The sequence below is a fragment of the Lissotriton vulgaris genome, chromosome 11 (genome assembly GCF_964263255.1).
Source record: "Lissotriton vulgaris chromosome 11, aLisVul1.2, whole genome shotgun sequence".
Lineage (NCBI taxonomy): Eukaryota > Metazoa > Chordata > Amphibia > Caudata > Salamandridae > Lissotriton > Lissotriton vulgaris.
The window spans coordinates 540637770-540661332 of NC_141699.1; the positions used below are offsets into that span (position 1 = coordinate 540637770).

General features: G+C 47.2%; 1 protein-coding gene across 2 annotated transcripts in view; it reads left to right on the plus strand.

Annotated features, from left to right (window-relative positions):
- The window catches only part of KAT6A (lysine acetyltransferase 6A), a 1442101-nt gene that overhangs the window by 17743 nt on the left and 1400795 nt on the right, over positions 1–23563 (plus strand). For both annotated transcript variants that reach the window (XM_086943585.1, XM_086943586.1), the window contains exon 2: positions 20251–21139. In XM_086943585.1, coding sequence (XP_086799711.1) covers positions 20543–21139 — 597 coding nt within the window. In that variant the 5' untranslated portion in view covers positions 20251–20542. The remainder of the gene's footprint in view (positions 1–20250; positions 21140–23563) is intronic.

Here is a 23563-nt window from a genome sequence, read left to right on the forward strand (position 1 = left end):
TTTAGAACTTCAGAGAATGGACGCTGTCTTAACTGTTGCAGTAGTTTTAGGCTTTTTTAAATTTGCTTTTAAATTGTGGAAAACAATTGGTTTTAATGAAATATAATAGATTTGTTCCTTTTTAAATTTTCCCTGTGTAAACTGTAAATCATGTTGTGAACTTTTATGGTTATTGTCTTTTAACTGAATAAAGTACTTTTTGACTTTGACTATAAACTATTCAAAGGTACACTATTATGCGTGCCACCTAGTTAGAGGCAGCCAGCCTCACATTGAAGAATGTCCGCAAGTGAATGTTCACTTGTATACTGGGTGCACAGCGTGGTATGTTAATTCACCTAATCAAAAAGTGTAACACAAATAGACACATTTCAAAGGAATTTGAACACAAATAAGTTGTGTTTTACACACTTAACAATGAAGCCTTTATTTGGCTTTTCTTCATCTGTTATCAAATTTGAATAAAACAAAATCATCAAATGAATACACTAAACAAAACATCAAATTTAAACATAATGATAAGTTTAACAAATCAGCATGGATGTCTGATCTTCGGAAAGTTTGCCCATTGCATTTCGGGATTTAATGTATCCCTTCATCAGGGGCCACTGTAAAAATGCAAACAAACCATCAAAACTGATATGAACAAAATAATTATATTCTCATTTTTTTAAAAAGAAAGTCGTACAGTGGAGGCAAAATTCTGAAACCTGCTAAATGTGCTTACGCATGGCAAACAGTGAAGTGTAAGCGGAGGAAATGAATAGTGAATCAATCGAAAAGCGAAGAGATCACTGATGTGTTCTCTCATCCGTGAGGAAATCGTGATTGTAACAGAGTAAAGTGATTCCTGCAGGTAAACAGAATGGCCCATCAAAGATTTCAACATGTACCAAGTGCAACATATCCTGGTGCAAACTGCCAAAATCCTGGTGCAGACACTAAAATCATCATCATAATAATAGAGAAACTTACTAAATATATGCCAATCAGACTCCGCTCTCTGTATTGTATCCAAGAATGAACGGTATCTGAGGTGTAGTGAATAAAAACTCTCAGCATACAGTAGAAAAAAACCCAGAGTTGAAAAAACTGGTATCAGGGAAATGGTTACCTCTCAGAGCAGCCATTCAAGTTGGAACACTTATTCCTGTGACGGGCAGCGGCTAAAACACTGTCTCCCAGAGTCAATAACTCGTCAGCGATAGAAATATGTGTTAAAAACAGGACCCTGTATATAATATCATTAGCAGCAATGAGTCTGATGTACTTTGGGCGTGTAAGACATGTTACTCCATGGTGTACCGTCAATGTTACAGCGTTACCTGCAATTGTGGAGAATGAGACTCAAAGATGAACGTCTTAGGTATGTATCCAAAGCTCTGCTGTTAATATGGTCATTTTGATGACTATCGCTGCAAAAACAAGATCAGATATATAAACAGCGTAGAACACACACAACCGATGTATGGTTCTTAAGAGTATACAAGCAGCTCATGAATACCCCGCCCTTGCCTAGATTCTAACTTAGATAGATGTCACCGCAAGCTGTCTACCGCCCGAATTTCAAACAACCACTACTACAACAACAATAACAGCTGAGTGAGTTTAATGACGCTTACGTAACAGATGTTAATTACAGGAATGAACCAAAAGCCCGTGGATCCCCCACATTAACCTGGATTCTGACCTGAATCGATGTAACCGCAAACTCTCTGCCGTCCGACATGTTGACTACCAGAAGCCGGACGTAAATTTAAATCCCCGTTATCAATGTTGAGGTGACCGACAGACTCAAACTCAACTGAGACCCTTGCTCGGATCACCACGAGCATGGGCGCCATCTTGTAGTAGTAAATAGTATTGCACAACAAAAATGACCGCTGAAGGAGCGTGATTAGTGCCAATGCCTGCCGAAATGTAAGTAGGTCTATGATGAGCAGATTTAACTGCAATCTAATCATGGTCTCTTGATCCCCTTGCATGTGTACAATGTCCGGTACTACACTATTCATGAACTGCACAAGACACCAATGCACACGTAGAACTAATCAAAGAAATTATTTCCAAGTGACAATGGAAATGCTCTATTGAAAAAGTATGTAAAACTGGGCCTTTGCATACGTGAGAATAGACGCAGACAAAAGAAAAAGCAAGAAAAGTTATAAATAGAATAAATGGGGACAACATCAAGGTGAAAGTTAGAAACAAGATTGGAATTTTGCCATTAGTAAGACACATTTTACAAACTACACAGTAAATTGGTGAAGAACAGTTGAAAATATCAACTACAAAGAGCAAACATAGAACTGCCTGAAGTATCAGAGAAAACAGGACATATCAAGTTTATCATTTAAACCTCCAGGGATCTTCGTCTGCAATGACTTAATCCACCACACTTCACGTTGAGAGCGTAAATTTGCATTGTCTCTGCTAGTATTACAAATTAATATTTCTAAAGTTATGTATCTCAGTTGTGCAATGGTGTGCTGGTGTTCTAGCCAGTGTGTCACTAGATGTGATTTTAAACTTCTAGTCCGGATTGTACTCTTGTGTTCTGAGATTCTGACCTTAATTTTGCGTTCGGTTTTGCCTACGTATAATAAACCGCAGGGACATTTGATACAGTCGATGACATGTGACGAGTGACAATCTCCAGGATATCTGAGATGAATTTGTTTACCAGAACGTGCAGACATTCTTCCTTGTAGGTTGTAGCCATTGTGCCCAATCTGAGTCAAGACCAGCATCTTTCTTCCTGTTTATCATTCTGGCTTGCGCTTTGGCGGTTTTACCAAATACTTTTTATTCCACAAACCATTGCCTTCTAGCAAGACTAACCCTTTGCCAATTTTGCGAACCTTTGTTGGAGATGAAAACACTGGCTCCCCCTTTCTGATCATAATAGGTCTTTTGATCAAAACACAATCTCCAATCATTAAACCAGCATGCTCATTGTGAACGATTCCATAATCCAGTTTCAATTTAGCCTGCTTGTCAGTTACTCTTACAACCACCTGTTCTTTCAAGGTTGTAACCTCATTCACTTATTTTCTGATGGCAAGTTGATCCTTTAACTGTGGTGTAGTCAAGTTCCAATGTGGGTTGCCAGGGCTGATGTCATTATGACGTTCCCTGGATCTGGGTATTGGAATGCAAGAAGAACCATTGGGACTTTTGGTGCAGATCTTGCTGTAGTAGGACACAACTTCCTGTTCTCCCCATACATTTTAATAAACATAATTTGTATCTTCTCTCGTTGTACCATTCTCACTACATTTACCATGTGGGAAACAAAGCTGAGTGGTCTTTTCTCCTTCTTAACAACAAGAACGGACTGACCCTTGTGGTGTAGTGTTGGATTCCCAAACTTTCTGTACGAAGAATTGCTTCACATCTATACATACTGCAAGGGCAGTCTGTACTTCCTCCTTTATTACTTTGTTCCCTTTCTCTACTAATCCATTAGATGATGGTGAGTACAGTGTAACTCGTAAATGCTTGACATCATGTCTTGTTAAAAATTCACGCGTTTGTTCAGACACAAAATGTGAAACGTCTGTAACTAAAACACCTTGGTGACCCTTCTGTGGAGAATACCTGCTCCAATAATCTAGTCGCTGCACTTTTTGTGCGAGAGTCAAGAAAGGAAAAATGCAGCCATTTAGAAAAATAGTTGATCAGGAGGATGGCACATCTCATGTCCTAGTAGGGAGACATAAGGTCCTGAAATAGACCGCATTAATTTGAACTGAACAACCCTATTTTAATATGGCCGCTGCGTGTGAGGTTATGTGCAACGGCATCAGCCCGTGGAGCAAGAGCAGCAAGGGGCACGTGAGCTTGAAGGCCGTCTCTTAGCAATGGGCTCGTTGGGGAGAGGAGTTCGCCTAACAGCTAGGGCGGTCGACCTCGCATCTGGGAACTGGGTTTGAGTTCGGCAATGACACTGAACATCCTGTCATTCTGGGCAAATAACGTAATCACCCCGTGCCTAACAAATATGAATGTATCCTCTTGTAACGCAACTGGTGCTATGTAAAGTGCTCTGATACCCGATTTGGGTAAAGTTTGCGCTATATAAAACTCAGTTGAAAAAAAACAAAAACTGCAAGCCGATGCTAGGCCACCCGCGACCAGAGGGATGCAAACAGGATTTACCTAATTCAGGTGGTGTAACCCCTCAGAAGCCTGGCTGGCGGTGTAACGCAGGGTTAAGATGCTTCCGTAAGCGCTGACACTTCGGCTTTTGCGAAGATCACTGCACGGACACCAGAAGTGATTGATTATATCTCAAGGGTGCCGAGGCAGCATTGGTGGGCCAAAGCTAGCTTGTCGCCAATATGTAGTGAGTTAAATTGCAAGCAGATCGGTTCAACAAACAGTTTATTATAATCCACGATGAGCAGCGACCAGATGGCTTGGATCCCCGCATGAACCGACAAAGCTAGCTGAAATCCTCGCCGGCTTTTCTATCTGCAAGCACGGTGCACAATCAGTTGTAAACAAGAAACTTGGCTCTATGTTGAATCCTCAGTTCATTAACACGTGGTAATCCAATGAATTGGTACCAGGAATAGTTTATTCCAACAAGAAGTTGTGCCCAATGATAGGTCCACGATGTGCAGGCAGGATCCCATGACAATTATGCCTGGAATGCCCCCTTGAACAACAGTAGAAAGCGTGGCAAAAGAACTGCATCAAAATTTAAAGTACATAAGCACTTTTTAAAGACATATGCATACAGTATACCATAAACCTTATATAATATAAACTAATCTCAAATGAAGTACAACCGACCATACAACATGTCATTAACATGGCATAAGGTTCTATGAATTACATCACATAATACTACATATATCTGTCACTATTGTTGCTTAGTTTTCGATTCTTAAGTGGCCATCAGCTTACAGTTGTCATGAAAAGGGATGTGGGTTGAGTACAGTTTGTCTTGTCTCGCGATTTGTGCGAATTTTTTTCCAGCATAACCAGTATCTCCCACTTTCCCGCCACTTATTGGTTGTGTGGAAAGCTGTAAAATTACAGTATTCAAGACAGAGGGTACAACCATGTTTAGCCGTATTGCACTTGATGCAAGTCTGTCATGTATATGATACTAAACATTGGCATAGAGGGCTTGGACAATTTAACCGTATAAATCTGCTTTCGGGGCTGATAATCCACAGTGATTTAACAATGTTGGATATAAAAGATTGAGAGCAATTTCAGAAGAGCCACAGAAGGAGGTGCGCCATCAGTTGTGCTGAGGGGTCGACGATGTTTCGATCCTATCAATCAGGATCGTCTTCAAGACCGGGTTGTGAGTAATTGCGGTGCTGGGAGGTCACGAATCCTCAAGAACGTGTGGCCGGGAGGACCGGCAGCGAAGGTCTCCAACGGTAACCGGAGATCCTGGGAGGCAGAAACCATCAGGCAGATGGTTTAAAGCGTGTGCCGTGTTACGGAGGACATCGGCGGGGAAATTAATAACGGCTCCTCGGTGTCCCGTGGGTTGGGCGCTGTTGCGGGGAGACCTTGTGTGGTTGACTTAATCTAGCGGCGGTGCATTCAGTCATGGACTCGCTACGTTCGTGTGCGGAGGTCTCCCCGCAACATTGCCCAACCCACGGGACCCCTGCCACACGCTCTTGAGGATTCGTGCCCATTGTAAATCATTGTTTAGAGCCACAACTTTCACTGTATATACTCATGCACATCTGCACCATGCGCCGTTTTCGCTGATTACACAATTGTCACTTGCGTCGCCACCTTTTTGTGTCCCGTACAAATTTTGAGCACCAAGTCCAATTCGGCATGTTTTCATATTTATTTTCCTATAGTGCTGCTACAACTGTACCTTTGTAGTTTTGATCACAATTATATGATGCCATGTGCACATTTTAATATCATTACAGAGTCTCCCGATTTCTTTTCACGTAATGTTTTATACATAATGTCTAATTGTCATTTAGAGTGATACCAGTTGAGATATTGTCACTTTGCCCGTCTACATATAAGGACATTACCTAGCTTCTCCTGGTGATTAATATACTTTTGTGAGCATATTTCTTTTTAATAATGCTGATCATGGGCTTGATAGCGATTGCATAACAAAAAGGTAATAAAGGGCATACATGTTTAGTGCCCATGCCTGTATTGATTATGAGGGCCAATTGTCAATTTTGTTCTAATTTGTGCACATGGATTAGTGTATAATAGAGCAATCCAGACATTTATATTCCCGCCTATCCCCAGTCTCTTTGATACTGCAGATAGGTAGGACCAATCAACAGCATCAAATGCTATGTGAGTATTTAGTAATATTGTGTTTATTTGATGATTTAAAGATAAGACGGTACACAGACTATAAGAGTGCAAACACTTAGGAATAAATCAAGATTGCTGGGGGACATCAATCCTGGCATGTAGGAATACATTTGATTGCCTATAATTTTTTGCTAGAATTTTGGTGTTCAACTTAAATAGTTTAATAGCACTCTAGAAGGTGCAATCAGCAGGATCTTTGTCCAGTTTCAGAAGGTTAGAAACTGCGGCTTTCCCTAATGACGAGGAAGCTAGCAAGCTCATCCCTCTTGCCTCTCTGAACCCCTGATGAAATAGGGAGGCATTATATCAGGATATTCTTTATATAAAATTCTGTGGGAAGACTGTCTCACACTGGTGATTTCCTCACATGAATTGATCTAATCACCACGTTGATCTCTCCAACTGGTATTGATTCAGTTAATCTTTCTGTTTCATGGGCTTCAGTCCACATTAGAGTGGCATCAGTGGGATATGTCTTTAAGTGGTCATCTCTGCTGTCTGTACAAAGCTCAGAGTGAAATTTAGTGAATTTTAGGAGAATATTTTGGGAGTGAGTGTGTCTCATTTCTTTATCATCGACCATATCGAGACTCTCCCCTGTGACCAATCTGAGAATTAATTATCAGGCAAGCTTTCTTCTCTGCCGGTCTTCTTTTCCATAATGCCGTGCCACTGTATGTTCCCCCAAAAATCGAACCCCTATTCACTGCTGAGGTCTGCTGTCAATTGCAACTATGGTGGCCAAGGTCAACCCATTTCCTGCCCTGAGAACTGCATTGCATCCTTCTGCAAAAGGGACATTGCTATGCTGGGGTTAGTGAGGAAAATTGACTTGTCAATGTGAGTGGCCTTTAATGCGATCCTGTACAACACTGCGTATTACAAGTCACGCTGTTGTAGTTTTTTCTTATTTGGGTAAATGCCTTGCGGGACTCCTGGACAAAAAGAATGAATTCAGGGTACAGCAATAACACAGACCCTTCATAGTTCAGGTCTCTTTTGTTCCTGGCCAATCTCAGGGCATCTTCACAGTAGTTGAGTAGTTTGTATATAATGGGTCTGGTAGGGGTCCTAGGCGATGGCCTCGGTGACAGTGAACAGTAAGCATGCTTTACTATAAAAACTAGAGACAAAGTCTCCGATTCAATCAGACTTCAGCAAATTCTGAACAAAGGGCTCCATGGGTCCAGTATTTACGGATTTTGGTCTCCTTGTTATGGGCATGTTGTTCCGCTTAGGACGTGCCGCCAAATCTTAATTTTTTTATTTGTCCAGCTCTCTTCTCAAGCTTTTGTGTCTATTTCCTCTGTCTGCCAGCATTGTCTTCAGTGCCTGCTAGGCATTCTTTTTGCCATTTGAAGGTGTTAGCTGTGTTTTTCAATTCTATCTTTCAGTCTGGACATGCAGACAGTGAGAGAAATCAATCTTCCTGTCTAAGGTTTTAAGGCTCCGTCTCATTTCTGATAGCAATCAAAAGTCTTCTGTGTAGCTCGACTCTGACTCATGATCAGCGATTGATTAATCCTCCCCTCTTGAGGGCAGTCTTGGGGATTGTCTAGCTGCGAAGCATAATATTCCCTCCTTTTGCTCTGCTTTACCCATTTTGATTTGTGTATTATTGAGCAGTGCTTCTCCACTGAGTGTTGTTCAAACGCTTTCCTCTGTCTGTCTGGGGGAGAACTAGAAGTAGCACTGTGTATAGATAGTGGGTACGCAATGATTCAAAGCACATGCTCCCTATTGGCCAGTTTGGCTCACATGTACCTGTCTGTGAATGTACAGTGCTAGTATGCTTATGGCGGTGCTATGGCCACATGCATCCAACGTCCATTTTACTGTATGATTCCCTGGACTGATTGGCTGTTGTCTCTACTATCAGGCGTTGCTCCTTGCCTAGTTTACAAGGAGTATTATTATCAGCCCTATGTCCTTAGAACATTAGTTTTCTCCATAGAAGGATCAGTATGCTCTAGGGGTTCTCTCAGACTGTCTCTGTATTCTCATTTAGTAGTGCAGCCTCACTCCTCCATGTTCGTTGACATTAATACATCTCTGTGGCCCTACCTATGACCTAGCCAATAACCACCTCACTTGAGGAACCTTACCCGCAAGCCTAGTTCCAGTCCATGAATGGATTGTTCCCCAAACTAGCTCCCTCTGACAATGCTCCAGTCTGATCTTGTGAAACAGAGCCTCAGCCTCACCACATCATTTCCCCCTTCCTTTTGTCCCTGTAGACCACAGCAATCCAGCACTGCTGTGAACTCTAATGCCGCAACTGTCAACCCCTAGTGTAGCAGCGTCTTACACGCCAGGTATCTGTAGGCGCTCGCAATGCTTCTTAACAGGCCATACCATGCCCACAGGCCTGGCTGTCTTTTCAACCACTTGCCCTCTGCTGAGCCCTGGAATTGGTGTGGTGCTTCTATTAGAGTTCATAGCCCTTCAAAGTTATTGCTTGATGAAGTATATGAAGGATGTTATTTGATAGATTTGTGGACCTTGTTCACTGTATCACTCTTTCAAGCGGCCATTGTGGTATATGGCTCTCTAGCGCACCCCATTAATGGGATGACCTTATGGTTCCAAGAGTCTGCTGAAACCGTTTCCTAGCTACACCTGTCTAATGAGCCCTAATAAGGGAAAACCAGTCCTGGGTTGCGTGTGTTCTGGTTCAGGGTGAAATTGGCCTGTCAGTTTGGGCTGGACTGTCCAATTGGCAGGGTCAATACTGATTTGCATATGGCTGGGTCCAAACTGAGGTGCATGGTGCGCAAAATCTAAATGGACTGGGATGTAGCCCAAATAATCACCAGTGGATGAGATTAATTGAAGGATTCCATCCATCACTTTTTTGTATACTTCACTGGTTCCTGTAGTGTAGGGCATTCTTTTCTGAAGACGCTCAGTCAAGCATATATCCTTTGACACTGGTAGCTTTAGTGTAGAGCTGGAAATGTTCCTCTGTATTTAAAAGGATTTAAGATTTGAAGTGGCTACATGGCTTGTCTAAGTAAACATTGAAAGTGCCACAGAAGGTGCGTACTTGTCCAGCAGGGAGTTGATTGGATAGGAGTTCCAAGACTTCAAGAAAGAAGATACTTTTAAGGAGGATGATAGATAATGCTGAGTTTCCAACATTGTCAGTGTATGGTGTTTAGTTCATTTGTTATGCCTGGAAAGAAGTGGAAATGTATGGATTACTCATTTTACACACCACAGTCTTTCTAAAACATTAAACAAACCACTCACAGTTTTATTTAGTTTGTGCAATCAAAATAGTTTGTATCCAACAGTAATTATAAAGTCAGTCAGTGGTTAGGATAAAAGAGTTCACCAGATCTTGGTTAGAGCTGAACAGTTAAAAACACAGTCTTAAATTTAGTTCGATAGAGCCTTTAGTTTATCCAAAGCTGATCTTCAGTTGGTAATGTGGTACACAACTAGGTAAAATCCAAGCATATATTCAAAATAGAAGCAATTAATGGTTTGTCCTTTAGGAGGAAGAACATGGTAAAGGACACACAAGAGACCATCCATCCCCTGAGACACATTAACTTTGTATACTTTCCAATCCTTTTGTGCCATTTGTATTTATTTGTTTACTCTTGGACCAGTTCATCTGATCTACAGGTGCTGAACATGTTTTTTTGGGTGTGTTTTTCTCACTTTCCAGGAGTACTGCATCATCCACATTATCTGTTTCGAATAATTTGTAATACAATACTTCGATTGTATTTGTTCTCATCAGCTGGTCTTTGTGTGTACTGCACCATATTATTCCATCCAGCGGATAAACTGTTAGTTGCTTCTACTTCAGTTTAGTAACATAAAGTGAAGTGAAAGTTGGATAATTGTTAGTATCTAACTCGGACTGGTTGTTATGAGTGAGATTTCTAAACTAGGTTTCCCTAGGATTAGTTCAAGCTTGCTTAAGTGTTTGTTAGTGTAATATTGGGAGGACAGAGAAGATGGGGTCTGATTACAGTGATATATATATATATATATCAGTAAGAGGATACGGGGCACCGGATAGGCACCATGAATTGTTAACAGGAGAGACCATCTTCCTCTGGCTGATGGGGTGATTTACCTTCTAATGCAAGTGTGTATTTTGTTTTTAGGTATGAACATTCGTAGAGCATTTGTCTTGGGTAGGGGCTAGGCATGCATGGGTGATAACTTCATGAAGATGGTTTCAAAATTAACCTAACATATATTTCTGTTGTTAAATAATTTGAACATCAAGTAAATCTGTTTCTCTAGCAGACAGTAGAAATGTACTGGACTTGGTGCACGAGGAGAGGAAGTAGTTGTAGACCATAGGTGGTAGTTTGGAGTACCAATACCTATGACGGAGAAGGTGAACTGCTGTGTCTTAGAGAGCGGAAGATGGAACTGTTGTAGATTAAGATGACTTTTTCTAAGAAGGTGGAAGATGATGGATGATACAAGGTAGTAAGGTATAGTGGTAGGCAAGAGGGAAAGGTTGTTGGTGAACATGAGCGTTCAGACTGTCAAATGAGCTAGAAGATAGTGGTCAGCCATAGAGGACCATTGTAAATGAGAGCAAGGACCTGCAGATAAGAGGGCTTGGGTGGTCCTATATAAGTTAGAGAGGAGACAGTTATAGGCGGAAGGGAAGAGCTGTTTTCATCGAGAAGACTGAAAAAAGGTGAAAAAGGCCTTGAAGACTCGAAAGAAAGATTGCAGTAGGTGGTCAGGGAGTAGAGGCATATTGACGGAGATGGGGAACACACAGATGACTGTTTGCATACAAGAGAGTGTAAATTGTTTTAGTGGAGGGGTGACTGCTGTGGTCTCAGCTAGAGAAGGAACTACTCTAGATAGACTGAGGGAACTTCTGTGCATAAAGACAAACTGACATGGACCTGGCACAGACTATGAAAAGAAGACTGATGCAGACTAGAGGGAGTATCTTGCATACAGAGCAAGGATGGCTGACCTGTGAGAGTGAGCAAGAAAATATTGTCTTAGAAGAGAGAAATGGAAGAGTGTCATAGACTAGAAAGAAAGATGACTCTTTAATACTAAACAGGTAGAAACTGTTGCAGAAATAAAATGGATGGGGCTGTGTGGGACAGGCCACATGAAGGGCCGCTCTCCCCCGGCCCAACCAGGCCTGAGCCCAGTCCCGCAAGTACCACACACCACCATTGCACGTCCTCCGTCCCCTCAGGGACCCCTGCCCTCGAGCCTACCGACCTCGAGGGTCCGATCCACTGCCGGCCCACGCGCCCAGCCTGGGGCGCCATCTTGGACACTCCACCACGAGGCCGCCTGGCCCCCGATCGACCTCAACCCTGGGCCTGGCCCGGCCTCAGACATTCCGGCACCACCCTCCACCCAGGAGGTGAGCGGGCTACTTGGCAAGTCAATGGGAGAAAGAGGTGCCGATGGCTCTCCCCCACCAAGTGCCGCTCGCCCATCGCCTCCCCGGGCGCTGGCTCCACCCCCCTGCTGGGTGTCTGGACTCCCCCATCCCGGACCTCCCGACCTCCAAGTGCGAGGGTCCGGACATCAAAGCACGCCAGCCCTATAACTGGGGCAGCTCCAGAGCAGGAAGGCAGTTGTATCTTGGAGTCGAGAGACGTAAAGAGGAACTCATCCTGGACGGACTACTGGCGCTGCCATAGCTCTGTCCTGTGCACCATCGTCCTGCCTGTTGGCGCTGCCACAGCCGTCGTAACCTTCATCCTTCATCGTCGTCGGGATCTGCTGGCGTGGCCGCGGACCGTTGTAACCGTCATCTTCCACCGGGACCTGCAGGCTCCGCCGCGGACCGTCGTCCTTCCTTCATCCATCTCGGGACCTGCTTGGCTCCTCCACGGCCCGATCATCTAGAACGCCGAGCTCGAGGATTGAGAGCTATTTTGTACTCATTGGTAACTAAGACTGTCCCGCTACCCCTTTCCTAAACCAGAGACTAGAACCGAGGGGACCCCTGAGTCCAGACCTCCTTGTATCCATCCTCGTAACCTAAGAATTGCATATAAAGTCTCGTTAACCTTCAACCTTGTGTGGTGTCCGTCTGTGGGGGGGGAAGTTACTTATCTGTACAGTCGTTGGAGACGGCTCTCCCTGGAGACCTCTCCCCGTAACCTCGGCCGACCCTCCCGGTCCGTCTAACATTGGTGGCCAGCGGCGCGATCCGAATCACCGCATAAACGTACAGAGAGTAGCTCACCCCACGACGAAGTCACAATGACCACGAAAGAGAGCGGATCAACCGAGAAATTCCAAATGGAGAAATTGGAGGAGTACAACCATCGTGAACTTAAACAATTCTGCATCGAACTGGGTATCGCTACCACCGGACTGAGTACCAAGGACGATTTTAAGCATGCCCTAGAATCTTGGGCAGAAACCGGGGCTGCCGGAACCCCTGATCAAAGCACCGTAGAAAAAACGACCACGGCCCCGGAAGGGCAAAGAACGGGTCTCTCGCAAGGCGAGATCCAGGAAAGAGAAAGGACCCGACTACACGAACTAGAAATGGCCCGACTTAAAATGGACGTTGAACTTAAGTTGGCCGAACAAAAAATCAACTTAGAGCACCTGCGTCTCCGAGAAGAAAGAGAGGAGAAACAGAGACAAAGGGAGCTCGAGGAAAAAAAACTAGCGTACGAACACGAACGAAACCTAGCCGAGATCAACCTACGCAAGCAGAATAAAGAAGCAGGGGTACCCGAGCGACCCCCCACCTCAGGGGCCACAGACAAAAAGGTACACATCCCCAAGGATGTTGTCCGAGAATACTTCAGAGAGGACGACATCCAGCAATGGTTTAAAGCCTATGAAATCGCTATGACTGCACACCGGATCGATAGAAGCGACTGGGGAGCCGGTCTCTGGGGAAGATTCCTCAATGAGGGCCGCGACACCCTACTACAGCTCCCGGACCACCAGATGACCTCCTACGACCATATGAAAGCGGCCCTCCTCACCCGCTATGGTCTCACACCCGAGATGTACCGTCAGAGGTTCCGAGACTGCACCCGCATCCCGGGTACAACTTGGGTGGACTATGTCACATACTTTAGCCGAGCCTTCGAGGGCTGGATCCGAGGAAGCAACGTCACGACATACGAGCAACTATTTAACCTGATGGTATGGGAGCATCTGTCGAACAATTGCTTCATTGAACTCCGCCAACACCTCCTCGACAGCAAGTTAACGGATCCCCGGCAGCTCGCAGCCGAAGCTGACCGGTGGGAGATCACCAGAGTGGGCCGGAATGGGTCCTACGAACAGAACCGGAACAACAATGGTCAGCACCGACCCAGAGGAGGAGGAGGGGGCCAAGGGCGAGGAAGAGACAACGCCCCGGTCGCCCCCGCTACCAACACCACCCCCCCGGCCAACCGGGGCAGCACCCCAGCGCGACCGGGGTACAGAGCCAATGTCACGTGTCACCGATGTCAACGAGTCGGCCACTATGCGAACGACCCAAACTGCCCGCAGTACCAGAGCCCAAGACCCCGCCAAGTGGCCGCTGCAGCCCTAGGGGAAGAACAGATCTCCGAGGAACAGGAAGAGTACGAACAAGAGCATCAAGAGTGGGAGCCAGCCGCCATGACTCTAGCCTGCTTAGGGGGGAAAGACATGGTCCCGCGGGTCCCCCTACCCGCTAACACCCAGAAGTACAGCCAATGGGTGAGCATCAATGGGCACCAGGCCGAAGCCCTTCGTGACACCGGGGCCAGTGTAACCGCCGTCCGCTGTCACCTGGTGGCCCCAGAACAGTATCTACCGAACATTCTCTGCCCTGTACGATCAGCCGATAACTCGGAGAGCCTGTGTCGGATGGCCTGCGTCCCCTTCGAATGGGGGGGGGTCTCCGGCATGTTGAAAGTGACGGTCCGAGACGATGCCCCCGTAGACTGCCTCCTGGGCAATGACCTGGAAAGCTCTCCGTGGGCCGCCGTGGAGCGAAAGGAACACCTGGGGATGTTGGGCGTCCCAGACTGGGCGTGCGTCACCACCCGTTCCATGGCCGCCCGTGCCAACCACCAGCCAGAAGAACCCGAATGGCCGGCGCCACCGCCTCCGGTCGCCCCGGCCGAAAACACCGACCGTAACATTCCCGCCGAACCAGCTCAACCTACCGACCTCGCTAACCTCGACCAGTGGCCTCAAGAAGGGGGGCCCACGCAAGAACAATTTCGCAAAGAACAGAAGACCTGTCCCTCCCTCGAGGGACTCCGCCAGCAAGCGCTCGCCCAAAGCGCAGGGGATACCCCCGGAACTCATTGGGTCTACTGGGACAATGATCTGCTGTACAGCGAGCAAAGAATCGCCGAGCTGGGGAGCAACCGAGTACTAGTGGTACCCCTCCGTTTCAGAGACTTCCTGTTAAACCTGGCCCACGATGTCCCCCTGGCAGGACATCTGGGACAAGATAAAACCTACAGTCGCCTAGTGACCCACTTCTTCTGGCCCAAAATGAGAAACGATGTGCACCAGCATTGCCGATCTTGCCCCACGTGCCAAGCCAGTGGGAAGAGCGGCCGCAAACTAAAGGCTCCCCTGCAACCTTTTCCCGTGGTCACTACCCCGTTTGAGAGAGTCGGAATAGACATTGTGGGGCCCTTGGACCCACGCACAAAACAAGGCCATCGATTCATCCTGGTGCTAGTGGACCACGCCACCCGCTACCCTGAGGCTGTTCCTCTGCGAACTGTGACAGCCCCGGTGGTCGGCCGGGCCCTGATGGGGATCTTCTCCCGTGTGGGCTTCCCCCGAGAAGTCGTCAGCGACAGAGGCACGAACTTTATTTCCAAATACATGAAGTCCCTCTGGCAACAGTGCGGGGTCACCTACAGATTCACAACCCCCTATCACCCTCAAGGGAACGGACTCGTTGAGCGGTTCAACCGCACGCTAAAGGGAATGATCGGGGGGTTGGAAGAGCCCCTCCGTCGCCAATGGGATGTGCTGCTGCCGTGCCTCCTCTTCGCATATCGAGAAGTCCCCCAGAAATCCCTGGGCTTCAGCCCATTTGAACTGCTATATGGACACCCAGTGCGAGGGCCGCTCAGTCTCGTCAAAGAAGGCTGGGAGATGCCTCCGCTAAAGAACCCTCCAGATGTCTTCCGGTACCTCCTCACCCTCCGCAACCAGACCCGGCGGTTCAGAGAACTAGCGAAGGCCAACCTAGAGGCCAGTCAAGAGGACATGAAAAAATGGTATGACCAGAATGCCTCATCCATTGAATTCGAACCTGGCCAACAGGTATGGGTGATGTCCCCCACTGAGCCATGCGCCCTGCAAGACAAATGGACGGGGCCCTTCAAAGTAATAGAGCGCAAGGGTCCTGCCACTTATCTCATCGACATGGAATCCTCCCGGAACCCTCTCCGGGTCCTCCACGCTAACAGACTAAAGCCCCACTTTGTGCGAACAGAGCTCAGCCTCCTGATGGCCACAGACACTGGGGTTGAAGAAGACTCCGAGCCTCTCCCTGACCTCCTCCGGACTCAAGAGCAAGACGGCTCCGTGGATGGGGTCCGGCTCTCAGAGGCCCTCACCAGAGAACAACGCCAGGAGTGTCAAGCCCTCCTATCACAGTTCGCCAGCCTGTTCTCCCTCACCCCGGGTGTCACTTCCTGGTGTGTGCACGATGTGGATACCGGGGACAGCCCCCCTATCCGCCACCGGGCCTACCGCGTGCCAGACCGGGTACGGGCCTGCATCCAGGAAGAAATAGCCAAGATGCTCACGATCGGGGTCATCGAGCCCTCAGACAGTCCCTGGGCCAGCCCTGTCGTACTGGTCCCCAAAGCAGCTGCCCCCGGCACCACACCCGAACTCCGGTTCTGCGTCGACTACCGGGGCTTGAATGCGGTCACCAGAACAGACGCGCACCCCATCCCCCGGGCAGATGAACTAGTCGACCGAATGGGAGCTGCCCGCTACCTCAGCATCTTCGACTTGACAGCAGGCTATTGGCAGATCGGCCTCACACCCCGGGCGCAAGAACGTTCTGCCTTCTCCACCCCCGATGGCCATTACCATTTCACGGTCATGCCCTTCGGCATGAAGAATGCCCCAGCAACATTCCAACGGCTCGTCAATCAGGTCCTGGCGGGGCTCGAAGGATTCAGCGCCGCCTACCTAGACGACATCGCTGTATACAGCCACCATTGGACCGAGCACCTCCACCACCTCCGAGCAGTGCTGCAAGCCCTTCAGCGAGCTGGCCTCACGATCAAGGCCAGCAAGTGTCAAATTGGGCAAGGGTCTGTAACCTACCTCGGACACCAGGTGGGAAGCGGCCTAGTGGCCCCGCTACAGCTGAAAATTGCCGCCATCCAGGCCTGGCAGCCCCCCATCACCCAAACCGAGGTACGAGCCTTCCTGGGCCTCACGGGCTACTACCGAAGGTTCGTAAAAGACTATGGTACCATAGTGGGGCCCCTCACAGAACTCACGTCAAAGAACCAGCCCAAGAAAGTCACCTGGACCCCAGAGTCTCAAACTGCATTTGAACAATTAAAGGCCGCCATGTGTTCCGCCCCTGTGCTCCAGGCCCCAGACTACAGCCGGGAGTTCGTCGTCCAGACGGACGCCTCCGACCAGGGCATTGGGGCAGTCCTGTCTCAAGTGAACACCGAAGGCCTTGATCAACCGGTGGCCTTCATCAGCCGGAGACTCCTACCACGGGAGCAACGCTGGAGCACCATAGAGAGGGAAGCCTTCGCTGTGGTATGGGCCCTCAAGAAGCTCCGGCCCTACCTTTTCGGCACCCACTTTCGGGTGCAGACCGACCACCGACCCCTGCAATGGCTGATGCATATGCGGGGGGAGAACCCAAAGTTGCTACGCTGGTCCATCTCCTTGCAAGGTATGGACTTCACAGTCGAACACCGGCCTGGGCCAGATCACGCCAACGCGGATGGCCTGTCCCGGTTTTTCCGCCTCGACGAGGAGAGTCCCCAAGAGGATGGGTAACTCTCCCCGCCTTCAGCTGGGGGGGACGCATGTGGGACAGGCCACATGAAGGGCCGCTCTCCCCCGGCCCAACCAGGCCTGAGCCCAGTCCCGCAAGTACCACACACCACCATTGCACGTCCTCCGTCCCCTCAGGGACCCCTGCCCTCGAGCCTACCGACCTCGAGGGTCCGATCCACTGCCGGCCCACGCGCCCAGCCTGGGGCGCCATCTTGGACACTCCACCACGAGGCCGCCTGGCCCCCGATCGACCTCAACCCTGGGCCTGGCCCGGCCTCAGACATTCCGGCACCACCCTCCACCCAGGAGGTGAGCGGGCTACTTGGCAAGTCAATGGGAGAAAGAGGTGCCGATGGCTCTCCCCCACCAAGTGCCGCTCGCCCATCGCCTCCCCGGGCGCTGGCTCCACCCCCCTGCTGGGTGTCTGGACTCCCCCATCCCGGACCTCCCGACCTCCAAGTGCGAGGGTCCGGACATCAAAGCACGCCAGCCCTATAACTGGGGCAGCTCCAGAGCAGGAAGGCAGTTGTATCTTGGAGTCGAGAGACGTAAAGAGGAACTCATCCTGGACGGACTACTGGCGCTGCCATAGCTCTGTCCTGTGCACCATCGTCCTGCCTGTTGGCGCTGCCACAGCCGTCGTAACCTTCATCCTTCATCGTCGTCGGGATCTGCTGGCGTGGCCGCGGACCGTTGTAACCGTCATCTTCCACCGGGACCTGCAGGCTCCGCCGCGGACCGTCGTCCTTCCTTCATCCATCTCGGGACCTGCTTGGCTCCTCCACGGCCCGATCATCTAGAACGCCGAGCTCGAGGATTGAGAGCTATTTTGTACTCATTGGTAACTAAGACTGTCCCGCTACCCCTTTCCTAAACCAGAGACTAGAACCGAGGGGACCCCTGAGTCCAGACCTCCTTGTATCCATCCTCGTAACCTAAGAATTGCATATAAAGTCTCGTTAACCTTCAACCTTGTGTGGTGTCCGTCTGTGGGGGGGGAAGTTACTTATCTGTACAGTCGTTGGAGACGGCTCTCCCTGGAGACCTCTCCCCGTAACCTCGGCCGACCCTCCCGGTCCGTCTAACAGGCTGCCAAAGGGGGATGGTTCTAGATGGGGAGAGGGGACGGTATTTGGAGAGAATACGGTTGTACACTAGAAAGGGGGCTGCTGTAGCTCGAGAGAGTCAAATTTGTAGTTCGAAAAAGGATAGTTGTTGATACACAGAAAGATATTAGACTATCGTCGACTAGAGAGGGACCTGCAGAGAACTAACTAGAAATATATCACATATCATATTCATAGTGAGAAGACTTGTATATGAGGTAGAATTTCTGTCTTTTAATCTGGGAACGCTCTCTAGTCAGCAATAGTCCTGCCTATAATGTAGAGAGGGACCTGCAGAGAACTAACTAGAAATATATCACATATCATATTCATAGTGAGAAGACTGTTGTATATGAGGTAGAATTTCTGTCTTTTAATCTGGGAACGCTCTCTAGTCAGCAATAGTCCTGCCTATAATGTGTGATTATTTTTTCTCTCTTTGTAAGTTCCATCTCTTTTTATTTCATTCTTTATGTCTGAAAGTTTATTTGTGTAAACATTGGGTAAAAAACGTGGACACAGAAACATGGTACAGAGGAACATTAGTTGGTTGGATGGGGCTGCCAAAGGGGGATGGTTATAGATGGGGAGAGGTGACGGTATCTGGAGAGAATACGGTTGTAGACTAGAAAGGGGGCTGCTGTAGCTCGAGAGAGTCAAATTTGTAGTTCGAAAAAGGATAGTTGTTGATACACAGAAAGATATTGGACTATCATCGAGTAGAGAGGGACCTGCAAAGAACTAACTAGAAATATATCACATATCATATTCATAGTGAGAAGACTGTTGGATATGAGGTAGAATTTCTGTCTTTTAATCTGGGAACGCTCTCTAGTCAGCAATAGTCCTGCCTATAATGTGTGACAATTTTTTCTCACTTTGTAAGTTCCATCTCTTTTTATTTCATTCTTTATGTCTGAAAGTTTATTTGTGTAAATATTGGGTAAAAAACGTGGACACAGAAACATGGTACAGAGGAACATTAGGTGGTTGGATTCATGTAGGGGCAAGGGTATATTAGTAAGTGTGTAGCGTGATACAGCTCCTTTGGGAATACATGAGATATGCCATGCATTTACACAAATAGTCTCCCCTCTCTAATTGGTGTAAGTCCCTTCCCACTCATTACCTAGACAGTGGAATTGTTATGGACTGAGAGAGTAGGACATTTGAAGATAGAGAGTGGAGACCATTATAAGTGGAGGTGCTTGTTGTAGAATGAAGGTGAGTATATTCCTAGGCACACCTAGAGAAATAACTGTTGTGGGCAGGGAGAGAGAGGCATGTTGTAAACGGAGACATATATATTTATGTAATGTTTTCAGAATGTTGTACTGTAGAAAAGAAAGTACCACTGGCTTCCAATATCAAATGAGGAAGTGAAGCTTTTAGCATTGAAGAGGAAAGGCTGTTTCCAGCTCCTCAGCCTTAAGAACTGCTGAAAAGAAACTCTTTCCCTGTTGCTTACAGGTGACTCAAACGGTGACAGATTTGTTGTTGAACTCTGAGCACATAAGCATTATCTCTCCATAAGATGCTGCCATATCTTAAGGCACTATTCCTTCTAGTTTATATTTAACTGAGTTTGGTGTTCAATGATGATCTTAGGGACACATCAAACGGACTTTACCTCATAGCTATGTGACAGCACAAGTATTATAGGGGTGTTTCACAGATGCCGGTCAAATAGCATAAAAAGACAGATTAATGTTGAATCATGAAGTAGCTGCCCGAAAAGTATCCTGAGAAATCCCATGGGTTTCTCAGACATGTCTTCAAATAAGAGGCTTCTTAAGTGGATGTTCCTAGCCTAAGCCTCTGTTTTTCTTTTCTTTTCTAGGTTTAGCTGCACCCAGCGATGAGGAAACCCTAAGCAGAATTTATTGAAGGCGGTCCACAAAATAATTTTCTGGAAATGGTTTGAAAAAGTCATGGTCGTTGTCTACACAGAATTTCACAGCTTTTATTTTTTTTATGTTTGTTTTTTATTCTCCTGGCAAACAAGACCATGTGGAACACACTCACGTGAATGCTATGATTAACTGCTTCCAAAAGTCTCTTTCTTCCAAGCCGGGCAATTTCAGCACCGGGATATGGGCTAACAGCTCTATGGAGAGTGCAGCCACTTCACCATGGTAAAACTCGCTAACCCCCTTTACACCGGGTGGCTTCTGGAGGCGATCCGGAAGATCAAGAAACAGAAACAGCGTCCATCAGAGGAGAGAATATGCAACGCTGTCTCAGCATCGCATGGCCTGGACCGCAAGACTGTGCTAGAGCAGCTTGATCTGAGTGTTAAAGATGGCGCTGTTTTAAAGGTCTCTAGCAATGGGCAGAACTCCTACAAGGATCCAGAGAACCCTGGGAGGCTGTGCATTCCTAAACCACGGACCCAAACTAAGGGGGATGAGAAGTGTGATTTGAATTGGAATAAACTCATCTGTCGAAGCCTGGAGGGCTTGGAGCAGTCTGCAGGCTGCTCTCTCAAGAACATTGAACGCTTTCTGAAAAGCCAGAAGGATGTGGCTGCATTTTATGATTGCAGTGGCTCTTCTGTTTTTCACCAACAGCTGCGACTGGCTGTCAAGCGGGCAGTGGGACATGGGCGTATTCTCAAAGATGGTGCGTTATATCGACTTAACAGTAAAGGGCGCGAGGAGAAGCAGCAGCTCTTCGAGTCGCTGTCCTCTTTGCCGCCAGTCTGTCTTCTGCCACACGAGAAGGATAAGGTAAGGTTGGTTCTTGGATGTACCCACTGACCAATGCCTATGTTTCTGTCCAAAGCAAATAGTACTTTGAGTTCTTTTCCTTGGTTCTCCTTCCCTGATGATGGTGCCCTCATGGTGGTTATGCAGTATTCTGCTATGTTGGCCCTTTGACAGTGCTGTATTTCTTATTGTGAGCCACCCCAGTCTCAGAAGTTGCACTTGAAACGCTTAGGTGAAACACACCAACTCAATTTTCTTCTTTGTTTTGAGCAGAGACCAGAAATTATACAGATGGGATTTTGCTGCTTTTTGTTGTATGAGTTGATGGTTCCTGGAGCAAGGTGGCGTTCCTGCTTTGTTCTGTGGGAATGATCATGACCAATACAAGGCATCATTGATGGGGTCCTGCATAGGAGCCAAGGGTGCTTTGTACTAATGGAGATTATGGTAGCCTGTACAGAGGGCATTACATCTGCGCATTGTGGGAGGTGATTGTGTCTGCCTATGGGCTGTGGATTATGGTAGTTGTTATTTCTTGGTGTTCACATAGCATGCATCTACTTATCAGACAAAAACACGCAAAAGGGAGTACCTCAAGAGTCCAACAGTTGTATTATAGAGCTTGTTTTCTTTTGATCTCCTCCTTTCACGAATAAAACAATTCTATGGTGTTGATCCCAATATACTCTTTTCCAAGACCAAAATAACATTTGAGCCGTAGTATGAAGGCTCCAAAAATTCTCTTTATTATTCTTCAAAACATCAATGAAATCGACCGGCCAACGCATTAAAGGAGGGGAAAAAAAAGAACACGCTCTATAAAACAATTGTTGAACTCTTTTTGTCTGTTCAATTGTATTTATGGTTGTTGTGTAGTTTGACTAATAAAGGGTAAGTGCCTACAGCTATTACCTTACAAGACTTGCATTTGTACGACCATTCGCAGCCGTAACTACTCTTGCTTTGGTGTTATTAGCATGCATCTATTGTTATGGTGCTTTGCAGAGTATTGCCCTGTTCTACTTTTTACAGACTATGCATTCTTGTGTGGTGTTGAAAGAACGTGTGGTAAAGTTGGGTCTAGAAGAAAAGAAGTTGACGTTCTCTATTAAACTTCCTAGAATGTTTGAAGGGTGTGACATCTATTAAACATCTACTTGTCTAAAAAACAAGATACTTCATAAATCTATTTGGTTTTGGAACAAATCCACCTCTCCCTTTTCTGTCCCATGCAGTGAGGTGACAAAGAATGTTAGCATTCTCATGATATAAGAGCACCAATATTGGGCTCTAAAACTGCCAGGACTCGTATTGTATACAAAGTTGGATTCTAGCAAGGATCTGATTTTGCCACCTTTTCTGAACCTTACATACAGGGAGGGACTTTCTGTTGTTAGATTGGTCATGCTGAGCCATGCGCTGTTTACTCGGTACCTAGGACCACAAGTAGTAAAACTTGTCCTTTTTGTGTTAACTTTGTTTTATTGAGTTTTAGTCAAGAGAGAAAACACAGTACAAGTATCTTACAATGCTGCATAGCTACGGAGGCCCACCCCTCTCCCGTGCCCACCCCCGAGCAGCGCCATAGAGCGTTGGTAGAGTCTGCCTGAGCAGCAAATGTCTAGGATTGTTCGACAGGGCAAAGGCCCCTGCCAAATACTCCAACCAAAAACTAATTTGAATAAAGAAACCAAAACCCAACAGTCCCTTCCCCTCCCCAGTCCCCACCCAGAACCGGTGTGTCTGAGACATTCCATTTGAGGGCATGGCACATTGGGGTTTAGATACTCCTAGTCCCCAGTAGTATCCTCCGGAGGGGAAGAGTTTGTAAGTCGCAGGAGGCGAAGATATTTCGTGCACGTGACTTCATTGAATTCTGTCGCCAAAATTGCGAGCAATGGCTGCCAAGTAGACGCAAAAGAAGACCGGATTGGGTGAGGGATGCCTGAATACGGTCCATTCCCGCTATATACCACAGTCTGTGGAGCCACCCTGTATGAGTCGGCCGAGTCCGTGTACCCCAGAGCGACAAAATATGCGGCACTGCCGCCCCCATTGCTAATCCCATCTGTTTCCCTCTGGCTGATTTGAGGGGAAAGTGATTTTATTGGGTAGTCCCAAGAGTGTGTATGCTGGAAACCTAGGGATTTCCGTGTCAAAGTGTTTGTCGATTTCGATAAGAACCTCCGTCCAGTATCCCTCCACCTCTCGGCAACCCCATAACAGGTGAGTCAGTGTTCCCTCTTTGTCGCATCCCCTCCAGCAGGTAGGGCTACGGGCAGGATTACCCCTATTCAGACGGACCGGTGTTAAGTACCAATAGGTTGCCATTTTAACCGCTGTTTCCCTACTTGCTGTGTTCCTAGCTATATGATTTGCCTTGTAGTATATGGCTTGCCACTCCTGATCAGAGAGAACCCTACCCAGCTCTCCCTCCCATCGTTT